A 12,091-nucleotide genomic window follows, 5' to 3' on the forward strand; every position below is an offset into this window, starting at 1 on the left:
CTTTCTGTAATAGCACATATAGCTCTATCTCATTAAAATTTTTAAAAATTGTCAGATATGTCACACATGTAGGAGAGTGGCATAAAATGTAAATGCATAGTTAAAAAAATAATCTGAGCACCTGTATTCACCATCTTAGAAGCCCTCTTGATTTAGTGTGACCCTCCCCAGTTGCATCCCTTTTCACCCTTATAAAGGTAACCACTGTATTTGTTTTATCTTTCCATGCTTTCCCTTACGATTCTACCATATTTATATTTATGTCTAAACAGTATACATATATATGTTGCAAAACTGAGTCTTAGTGGTTAGGCACTTCTGCCAACATTTTTCTATAATCTACCTTTTCCCAAAGATTTGAAAGTTTATCTTTATTATAAATTAAAATCTTGCCTATACATTTTTTTTTTTTTTTAGATTTTAAAATTTTGTTCCATTGATCTGTCATATATTTTTGGAATAATTGTTCAGTCATTATTTTGGGTTATTTAGGTAGGCACTCGTATCTGCTAATAATGAGCATTTTCTTTCTTCCTTTCTAGTACTTACAGCTAATTTTTTTTTAAATGTCTTTTTTTAAAAAAATATATTTTATTGATTTTTCACAGAGAGGAAGGGAGAGAGACAGAGAGAGTTAGAAACATCGATGAGAGAGAAACATCGATCAGCTGCCTCCTGCACATCCCCCACCGGCGATGTGCCCGCAACCCAGGTACATGCCCCCGACCGGAATCGAACCCGGGACCTCTCAGTCCGCAGGCTGATGCTCTATCCACTGAGCCAAACCGGTTTCGGCAGCTAATTTTTTTGTTTCATTGCATTGACTATAGCCTCCAAAATAATGTTAATTGTTATCAGTGATAGAGTACATCTTTGTTTTGAATTTAATTGTGGAAGTGTTCTGATGTTTTGTTATTTGTTTCTTATTTCTATATTTATCATAGAAATATCCTTTAATTGCTTATTTTCTATTAGTATTTTTAGGAATGGATGTTTAATCAAATGCCTTTTCATTATTTAGCAAGATGATGGCATAGTTTTCCTCCTTTAATCAATTAATATATAGTTCATTAATACATTGTCTGATGTTGGAACATTTTTGCATTTCTGGAGAAAATTTTACTTAGTCATGATGTATTACATTAACATAATATAGAATTTACTTTTTCATATCATTTATGAGTTTTGCATTTGTATTCCTAGTGGCATTGATTTTTATATAATTGTCTTTTTTTTTTTTTTTTTTACTATAGCAGATATTAGTTTCAGATTTCTGCTATAATATAGAAAGGAAGCTTTTTATTGTTTTTTATGTCCTACCGCAGTTTAGATAATAAAGGAATGATCTGTTCTTTAAGATTTACTAGCACTTGCTCATAAACTGTCCTACCAACTAATTTTTAATATACTCTTCATGTTCTTTTCATGTCTTGGTATTTTTGTGCATTTTTTTAAAGACTTTTTTGTTTTGTTTTAGAATGTAAATGAGTAAATGGTATAGTCATCCAGGAATACACTTATTTGGTCTTGAAAGTTGAAAATTGAATTAATTATTTGATACTTCTTTTGCTCTTTGTACTACTGACAGTGCTAATTCCAATTTGTTCTTCAGTTTAGATATTAATTCCTTTGGGGATCCTTGCAGATTTTCCAAGACTGGGTCAATTGGCCATCTGTTGTGCTTCCATAGAACCTATGCTTGCTTCTGTAGTATTAGTTGTTATACTGTTTTGAAATTGCCATTGTGCTTTTCTGCCTTCATCACTGGACCATGATTTCCTAGAGGGCAGGAATTCTTTATCTGTAACATTTAACATTTATCTGTAACACTTAACAATATGCTTGGCCTATACCAGTAGGCATTCTCAAAAAATATCTGTATCAGGTTTTACTTGTTGGTGCTGTTTTATTTGAATATTTCTTTAAGAAAATGTTCTAGTTCCTGGTTCAAAAGAAGCCAGGAACTATCTTGTTGTTTTTAAACATAAAGATAATGGCACAAAGCCAACATCACTGGGGCTTCATCATAGCTTGCTTTTGCTGAGTAGTTACTTGCTCTGATCAATTTCATTCTTACTCTCATCAAGGTTCTAATTTAAGAGATCAAAGATGAGCTTTTGAAAACCTTGCCATTGTGTTTGAATTGCCATTTACTAACTATGTGAGCTTTCTGGACTTTTTATTATATATAAGACTAGTAATACTCTATAGGATTGTTGTGAGGACTATGAATAAAGTAAGTAAAATTTCTAGAGTGGTACTTCAGTAAATGATAACTGACATTGTAAATGTTCAGGATGGCAGAAGAGTAAAGCTAACTGACTTATGTTGATAACCCTATTGTCTTCTTCTCTTACATTTTTCTCATGTTAATAAAATAACAACACTAAAAAATCCAAAGGAAAAGAAAAGAATATTTGGAGTTTTATGGTTGGATAGAGCTAGTTTTTCCTGACCTTACACTTACTGAGCCTCACTTTTCTCATCTATGAAATGGAAGCAGTGATATTCTTCACACAGGAATTTTGAGAGGAATTAAATGAGGTAACGTATATAGAGGGCTTGGCACATAATGACATGCAATATATGGTAACTATATTATTATTGCTCTTATTTTATTTTTATTTATTTATTTTTAAAATATTTTTTTAAAAATATATTTTATTGAGTTTTTACAGAGAGGAAAGGAGAGAGATAGAGAGTTAGAAACATCAATGAGAGAGAAACATCGACCAGCTGCCTCCTGCACACTCCCCACTGGGGATGTGCCCGCAACCACGGTACATGCCCTTGACCGGAATCGAACCTGGGACCTTTCAGTCCGCAGGCCGACGCTCTATCCACTGAGCCAAACTGGTTTCGGCATTATTGCTCTTATTTTAAAAAGCTTCTATTTTGTGACAAAAATGTTGTGTATTAATTACTATCTAATATTTAAAATTTTTTTAAAAAATTGATTTCAGAGAAGAAGGGTGAGGGGGATAGAGACAGAGAGAGAGAGAAAAAAACGCATCAATGATGAGAGAGAATCATCGATTGGCTGCCTCCTGCATGCCCCCTACTGGGGATCAAAGCCCCACAACGAAGGCATGTGCTGACTGGGAATTGAACCGTGACCTCCTAGTTCATAGGTTGATGGTCATTCATTGAGCTACATCAGTTGGACACCAGCTAATCTTTTAACATTTATACAGTGTCTCTAGATGAAAAGTACTTCTTAATATAGTATGGTAATAAAATAAGAAATTCACTCATCTCAAACCATTCCTCTCTAAAGCTTGTAGACTTACATTATAAGAAGCACATTTATATAAGAGACCACAAAAAGTCTGCTGTGTCATAAAATCACTTTTTAAAAAAAATATATATTTTATTGATTTTCTACAGAGAGGAAGGGAGAGGGATAGAGAGTTAGAAACATCGATGAGAGAGAGATACATCGATCAGCTGCCTCCTGCACACTCCCTCCTGGGGATGTGCCCGCAACCAAGGTACATGCCCTGGACCGGAATCGAATCTGGGACCCTTGAGTCCGCAGGCTGACGCTCTATCCACTGAGCCAAACCGGTTAGGGCTAAAATCACTTTTTGATACTAGTTGGAGCATCTCCCTGACTGCCTGAAAGAAGATGCCCACAAGGGTCAGTAACCAGTTGGATTTTGTCAGTGCCAAAACACTCTGTGGGACCAGTTGATGAATTGGATTTGTTTATTCTTGTGTTTTTCAATCTTCAATTCCCCATTTTCAAGATTCTCAGTTGTCACTTTGAAGTATTTCAGTCGGATAAAAGTCCTTGGTTTCCTGGAAGTAGGAAGATGCACTCCTGTACTTACAGCCCCTTCTTGCCCCCCTCACCCTCTTTTAGAGAATAGTTTCTTGAATCTTACAGCATTTGTTTTGCTTTTAGTATCTGTTTACCCTTTTAAGAATGTTAACTAAATTCGGGTATGTGCACTTCAAATTAAAATCAGCTGTACTATACCCAGAAGCATTTTTCTCCAGTCCTTTGCTTAGGCACTGCTGCAATGTTTTTTGTATAAAAAGAGAGCTTATTCAGTGAATATGTCCTATATCTTAGCAGATTCTTTTATAGATATTAAAATTAAAGATTTTAATCTAAAGTTAATGTGGTAATACTTGAAGTTGTTCACTTTTTTGTAGGTTAAAAAGGTGCAGAAACAGTGAGCATTCATTTTGTAGTTCAGAATTCTCCACAGAATTTTTCCCTTTAATCTTATATCGTATCTCAGCAAGTAATAACAGTTGTTTATGATCCATTTACATATCACACAATGAAGAAAATATTATTGAATTGAGTGCATTAGCCTTAGTCTTTATGTAATTTATAATTTCTACTATGCACAGTAGTTTGGCTGGTATTTTTCAGTAATGGAATGTTGATTAACATTCTGGCACAAGTTCCTTAATCTCGGAAATTTTCCTGTTGTTACTCCTGGCTTCATAAAAAAGTAAAAGTTTAAACCCTTTATGGTTTTAAACAGTTCAGAACTTAATGTTTGTCAAAAATAAAGCTGAAAGAATTTTTCTATCATCAAGCTCATCACACATTTCCTAAAGTACTGCTGAGTTGCCAATATCTGTGCACTCATGTGGTTGCAATGAAAATATGTTGCTAGCTTTATTTATTAATTGGTCTTCCATATCATGATCTGCCTTCTGAATATATTAAGCTATGTATTCCTGGAATATGGTACTTGAGCTACCTTCTTTGCCTTAGACTCACCCATTATTTCCAAGTAGACAACTTTGCCATCTTTAACTAATTTCTTTCTATATAGTTTTTTTGTCTTAGTAAATATAGTATTTATAAGAAATCCATAAAGTACTAATGTTTATATATGAAGTATTAAGCATCTGTGTGAGCTTATTAATTTAATACTCAGATTTTAAAATTTATTTTCAACTTTGTTTTCTATATAAATGTTTAAGTTTTCATAGTTTTTTAGTTAGTATGTATTTAGAAATAAGACACTCTGATTGTTATATACACCATCAATTGTGGGTTCAAAACTGAACTCAATATGTGAAGGATTATACTTCAGAGTAAAACTAGAAGTAAACTTTTGCCCTTTATGTCTTCACAATTACTTGGATCATTATTATTATTATTTTTTTACTGCTACTGCTATTTCAGAAAGATTTGTTTTTTTCTTGATGACAAAAGTCCAGTGAAGCTTGTTTGAAATCTATAAATTAGGATTTAAAATAAATAATATAAAGTTTACTGTTTTTGTTTAGCTAGTAGTATTAAAGTATAACTTTAAAAATGGGCTTAATTAAAAATATAGTTAATATAAATTATAAATAAATCTATATTTTCTCAGATATTTATAGACTTTGAATTTTAATAAATAACTAACTTTAAAACAGCACATATTATTATAACTTGGTGTTTTTGCAAATGACTAGTCTGCAGCTTTCACCGTGTAAATTCTCTTATCCTGCATGGATGTTGTAGCAATGTCAGATTGCTGTAAAAGTTTCTAAATGCTTATTCTCAATTTCTGTGCTTATTTTGTTGCAGACTAGCAACAATCAGTGTGCTAATTTTCACCTATAGATCATACTTTGAGTAGCATTGATTGAGGTTGTTTACAGTCTTTTACAATGATAAAACTTTCCACTGTGAACATAATTATTCACAAAGAGGTTAAATATCTGTAGAATAAATTCCAGAAGTATATTGCTGTACAAAGAGTGTGTTGTATATTTATGATTTTAGAGGTTATTTCGAATTTGTTCTCTAAACTAGAATATTGCATCCATTATATCCCATCAGTGGTATGAGAGTACCTGTTTCCCCACAATAAGAGTTTTATAAAACATTTTAATTTTCACCTAGTATTGGTAAAAGAAATATAGTATCTATATAATTGTTTTGATTTGCATTTCCAAAGTGAAATTGAGCATCTTCTCATATACTTACTAGAGGCCCAGTGCATGAAATTCATGCAGGGGGTGTGTGTGTGTTCCTCAGCCCAGCCTGCACCCTCTCCAATCTGGGACCCCTAGAGTGATGTCTGACTGCCCGTTTAGGCCCGATCCTGGTGGGCCTAACTCACATTCCAGGACTGTTGGCTCCCAACCACTCACCTGCCTGCCTGCCTGGTTGCCCCTAACCTCTTCTGCCTGCCAGTCTGATCACCCCCTAACCACTCCCCTGCCAGCCTGATTACCCCCTAACCACTCCCCTGCCAGCCTGATTGATGCCTAACTGCTCCCCTGCCGGCCCAGTTGCCCCTAACTTCCCTCCCCTGCCAGCCTGGTCACCTCTAACTGCCCTCCCCTGCAGGGCTGGTTGCCCCCAACTGCCCTCCTTTGCTGGTCCGGTCACTCCTAACTGCCCTCCCCTGCTGGCCTGATTGCCCACAACTACCTTCCCCTGAAGGCCTGATTGCCCACAACTGCCCTCCCCTGCTGGCCATTTTGTGTCCACATGGGGATGGCCATCTTTGACCACATGGGGGCGGCCATCGTGTGTTGGAGTGACAGTCAATTTGCATATTACTCTTTATTATATAGGATGAGTCCCTTGTGTATGTTTTTCTAGGAAGTGTCTTAACATGTCTTTTCCTATGGGAAGAGGCTAAATATTGTTTTGTTAATTGATTTGTAAGAGGTCTTTATATATAGTCATGCACCACTTAACATCACATTCTGAGAAACACATTGTAGGAGATCTCATTCTGTGAATATTATAGAGTGTACTTACACAAACCTAGATTTACACAAACCTACTCTTACACACCTTAGGCTATATGGTATAGCCCCATGGTTGGCAAACTGCGGCTCGTGAGCCACATGTGGCTCTTTGGCCCCTTGAGTGTGGCTCTTCCTAAGCCTTAGGAGTACCCTAATTAAGTTAATAACAATGTACCTACCTATATAGTTTAAGTTTAAAAAATTTGGCTCTCAAAAGAAATTTCAATCGTTGCACTGTTGATATTTGGCTCTGTTGACTAATGAGTTTGCCAACCACTGGCCTAGCCTATTGCTCGTGGGCTACAAACTTGTACAGCATGTTACTATATAAAACAGCACAAGATTAATCAAGAACAAGAGAAAATGATGCAATCAAGATATATGGTAAGCACAAGATGTATGAGGTTACTGCTGGTGTAACATGGCATACTGTTTTACAGCAAACTTTTTTGGTAAGTAGAAGGAATATACTCTAAAATAACAACAAAAATTATAGTAAATACATAAACCAGTAACAGAGTCGTTTATTACCATTATCAAGTATTATGTACTATATACAGCTAGTGGCCCGGTGCACAGATTCATGCACATTGAAAGGAAATTAATTAGAAGAAATATTTTAGTATCGCTATTCACCCTTTCTTTATAATAGAAGTGTCAGGTTGGTCACTTAGCCTTTTAAATGCGCCAGTGAGAGCTTTATATGTATCGTGCATGTGAGAGTTAATGTTTATTTTTAAATTGCCAGTGCGAATCATATGTACAGGTCAGATGGACATACAGTTGGTCACTTAGCCTTTTATATATGTAGATAGAAGGTAGTATGTACTATGCTTTTATATGACTGGCAGCCGTGTAGATTTGTTTACACCAGCATCATCAAAACATGTAATATGTTGTGTATGATGTTGCATTGGCTATGATGTTACTCAGTGATAGGAATTTTTCAGCTCCATTATAATCTTATGAGACCACTGTAATATATGCAGTATGTTGTTGAGTGAAATGATTATGCAATGTATAACTATAAAAGGAAAATTAGCCCTTTGTCTGACAAATGTGTTGCATACTTTCTCCAAGTGGTTCTCTTGCTTTTTGATGTACTGATTAAAAAAATTTGCACTTAGTTAAAACATTATTTTTAAACTTTTTTTATTTTGGTTAATCCTCATCCAAGGATATTCTTTCTATTGATTTTTAAAGAGAGAGGGAGAGAGGGGCAGAGAGAGAGAGAAACATTGATGTGAGAGAAACATATGAATTGGTTTTCTTTTGCATAGGCATAATCGGGGATTGAACCTGCAACCCAGCTATGTACCCTTGGTTGGGAATTGAACCCACAACCTATTGGTGCGTGGGCCGATGCTCTAGCCATTGAGCAATACCAGCCAGGGTGATTTTTAAACTTCCAAGCCTTTTCTGAACTTGGGTAGCATGCTTACTACTATTTTGCAGATAGTCCACTTTTTCCATGAGCATGTGTATGACAGATAATGTCAGTATGTTAAATATTTTTTATTTTTGTGATATATATTGGTTCTAGATCTATATTTTTTTTGGTACTATAAAGGATCTTTTTTTTTTTTTTAAACTGATTTGAGAGAGAGAGGAAGGGAGAAAAAAACATTGATATGAAAGAGAAACTTTGATTGGTTGCCTCCTGAATGCACCTCACCCAGGGATTGAACCTGAAACCTAGGTACGTGTCCTGACCAGGAATCAAACCTGAAACCTTTTTGTGTGTGAGACAACGCTCCAACCAACTGAGCCACCTGGCCAGGGCAGTACTATAGAGGATCTTTTACTGATGTTTTCTGTGAATGTTTACAACTGCTGATTCTTCAGAGCCTCAGCAGCCTCCTGGCTGTAGAGGAGATGGAAAGAGTATTACTTTTTTTTAAAAAATATATTTTATTGATTTTTTACAGAGAGGAAGGGAGAGGGATAGAGAGTCAGAAACATCGATGAGAGAGAAACATCAACCAGCTGCCTCCTGCACACCCCCCACTGGGGATGTGCCTGCAACCCAAGTACATGCTCTTGACTGGAATCGAACCTGGGACCTTTCAGTCCGAAGGCTGACGCTCTATCCACTGAGCCAAACTGGTTACGGCAGAGTATTACTTTTAATGGTAGCTATCCTGATCATATTTCTTTGTTTTGAAACAGGAACCACAGGAGGAAAATGGATTAGAGAAGATGAAGACAAAACAGTTGAATAGAGCAAAGTGTTTGGCTAAAAGAAAAATTGCACGTATGTTTTTGTTTTTAGAATTGATTAGAAATTATAAGTCATAGTGTTGTACCAAAAAAAGGGAGAAAGTCTTTATTTTTTCCATTGTTATATGAAATGTTCTCTTTTAGCCATTTTAAGTACTCACAAATTATACAAGTTTTCTTGATATATACTATCTAGTTTTGTGTTCTGGATTATTAACTGACCCTGGTAATGTCTTATAGCTTCCTTGCTCACAGATATGACAGGTACTCTAGTTCATCTTCTACATTTCTATTACAGACTTTGAATCAGCCATTTCTCCTAGGTACGCCAGTTGCTTTTAATAGGAAATGATGTTTGGAGATCACATTCTGGTCACTAGGGAAGGTCTTTTCTACTGGGTAAATGGTCCCATCAAGAGGATTCTGATTGAGTAAATTATTCTGGTTAAATGTCGAGCATAAAGCAGTGTGATTGGTATGTAGCAAAAAGCCCTGAAAACCTGTTCCTGTTTATTCATTCACCAAATATTTGAGTATCTACCAGTTGCTAGGTATTCTTTTTTATATAGAGGTGGACAAAAGTAGATTAATGATAATAAATAATACAGTAATTAGTAAATAAGAAATAATACAAGAATAAACTGTTTCACGTGCTCACAACTGTAAACCTACTTTCGCCTACCCCTGTATGCTGGAGATACAACAGTGAACAAAATAGGCACAAACTGCCTTCATAGGAGCTCACAGTCTAGTTAATCCAGGATTCTTGTAACTTCTGCTGCCAATCTTGCTAATACCTTATTTTTTGGGACTTTCCTCATTTATCCTATCCAATAAAAGAGAAACATGGTAATTAGCGTACGACTGCTACCGTTCCCATTGGCTAATCAGGGTGATATGCAAATTAACTGCCTGCCAAGATGGCGGCCGGCAGCCAGGCAGCTTGAAACTAACATGAGGCTTGCTTGCTTCAGTGACGGAGGAAACCAACATTCCCCGCCTGCCTTGCCGGCCTCTGAGCCTGCAGTTTGAAACATTGTAACAGATATAGAAGCTAAACAAAACCCCAGAAACCTGCTTTCAGCGAGCCGGGATCTCAGAGCTGGAGTTATACATTGTTTCGATTATAGAACCGAAACAAACCAGATACCTGCTTTCAGCAGCAGAGGCCTAAGAGCTGGAGCCTCAGAGCTAAAGCTGGCCCAGAATAAAAGAAAAAAAGAAAAAAAGGAGCGGTTGGGAGCTTCTGTCACCCGCCAGCCTGAAAACAGCCCTCAGCCCCTCGCCCAGACTGGCCAGGCACCCCAGTGGGGACCCCCACCCTGAAGGGTGTGTGACCAGCTGCAAACAGCCATCATCCCCTCACCCAGGCTGGCCAGGCACCCCAGTGGGGACCCCCACCCTGATCCAGGACACCCTTCAGGGCAAACCAGCCGGCCCCCACACCTGCACCAGGCCTCTATCCTATATAGTAAAAGGGTAATATGCCTCCCAGCACCGGGATCAGCGGAGCCGTGAGGCCTCCCGGCACCGGGATCAGCGTGACAGGGGGCAGCGCCCTAACCCTCTGATTGCCCTGCGGCTCTGTGTGTGACAGTGGGCGGGGCCACAACCTCCCTATCTTCCCTGCTCTGTTCGTGACAGGGGAAGGCGCCCCAACCCCCTGATCAGCCCTGCTCTGTGCCTGATGGGGGGAGCTCCCCAACCCCCTGATCGCCCTGAGGCTCTGTGTGTGACAGTGGCGGCGCCCCAACCCCATGATCGGCCCTGCTCTGTGGGTGATAGAGGGCGACACCACAACCGCCCCCCACGGGTCCTGCTCTGTGTGACAGGGTAGAGCCATAACCTTCCCATCGGCCCTGCCCTGAGTGTGACAGGGTGCGGCACCCCAACCCCCTGATCCGCCCTGCTCTGTGTGTGACAGGGGGTGGTGCCCCAACTCCCCTACCGGCCCTACTCTGTGAGTGACAGGGGGGAGGTCCCCAACCCCCTGATGGGCCCTGCTCTGTGTGTGACAGGGGGCAGTGCCCCAACTCCCCTACCGGCCCTACTCTGTGAGTGACAGGGGGGAGCTCCCCAACCCCCTGATGGGCCCTGTTCTGTGTGTGACAGGGTACGGAACCCCAACCCCCCTGATGGGCCCTGCTCTGTGCGTGACAGGGGGCAGCGCCCCAATCCCCTGATTGGCCCTGCTCTGTGCATGACGGGGTGGCATCGCAACCTCCCCATCGACCCTGCCTTGAGTGTAACAGGGGGTGGTGCCCCAACCCCCCAATCGGCCCTGCTCTGAGCCCGACCAGGGGCTGCACCTAGGGCAGGGTTGGGCAAACTTTTTGACTCGAGGGCCACAATGGGTTCTTAAACTGACCGGAGGGCCGGAACAAAAGCATGGATGGAGTGTTTGTGTGAACTAATATAAATTCAAAGTAAACATCATTACATAAAAGGGTACGGTCTTTTTTTTCAATAGTTTTATTCATTTCAAACGAGCCGGATCGGGCCCGCGGGCCGTAGTTTGCCCACGGCTGACCTAGCGATTGGGCCTGCCCTCTGCCACCTGGGAGCATGCCTAAGCCAGCAGGTCGTTATCTCCCAAGGGGTCCCAGACTGCGAGAGGGCACAGGCTGGGCTGAGGGACCCCCCCTTCCCCGAGTGCACAAATTTTTGTGCACTGGGCCTCTAGTAAGATTATAAAATTGTATTACATGGTCTGTAGTATCTTCACTTAAAAAGTTTAATAATTCTATTCCTTGCCTCCATGCTTATTCATTGTTTGTGTTATCCCTCCCCTCTCTTTCCCTGCCCTTCTACAGAAATGACAGAAGAAGAACAGTTTGCTCTAGCTCTCAAAATGAGTGAGCAGGAAGCTAGAGAAGTGAACAGCCAGGAGGAGGAAGAAGAGGAGCTCTTGAGGAAAGCCATTGCAGAAAGCCTAAATGTAAGCATGCTATGCTGAAAAAGTTTGTGAGGATTGATAAGTAAAATTCTTTTTCTTTTACAGTGTTATGGTTGCATTAGAAACTAATGCTGTAGTAGTTCATAGGATTTTCAACTAACAAATATTCCCACAATTTTTAAAGCCCATGTTGAATTGTTGATAAACCTAATTTGAAGTGTTTTGCTAATTCTGTATGAAAGAGCTTTCTTC

The 12,091-nt window shown here is 39.2% G+C and overlaps 1 protein-coding gene across 7 annotated transcripts in view; it reads left to right on the forward strand.

Annotated features, from left to right (window-relative positions):
- Positions 1 to 12,091, forward strand: part of UIMC1 (ubiquitin interaction motif containing 1) — a 76,229-nt gene that overhangs the window by 6,118 nt on the left and 58,020 nt on the right. For all 7 annotated transcript variants that reach the window (XM_059698208.1, XM_059698212.1, XM_059698206.1 and 4 more), the window contains 2 exons: positions 8,893 to 8,977; positions 11,757 to 11,881. In XM_059698208.1, the coding sequence (XP_059554191.1) occupies positions 8,893 to 8,977; positions 11,757 to 11,881 (210 nt within the window). The remainder of the gene's footprint in view (positions 1 to 8,892; positions 8,978 to 11,756; positions 11,882 to 12,091) is intronic.

Source organism: Myotis daubentonii, chromosome 5, assembly GCF_963259705.1.
Source record: "Myotis daubentonii chromosome 5, mMyoDau2.1, whole genome shotgun sequence".
Taxonomy (NCBI): Eukaryota; Metazoa; Chordata; class Mammalia; order Chiroptera; family Vespertilionidae; genus Myotis; species Myotis daubentonii.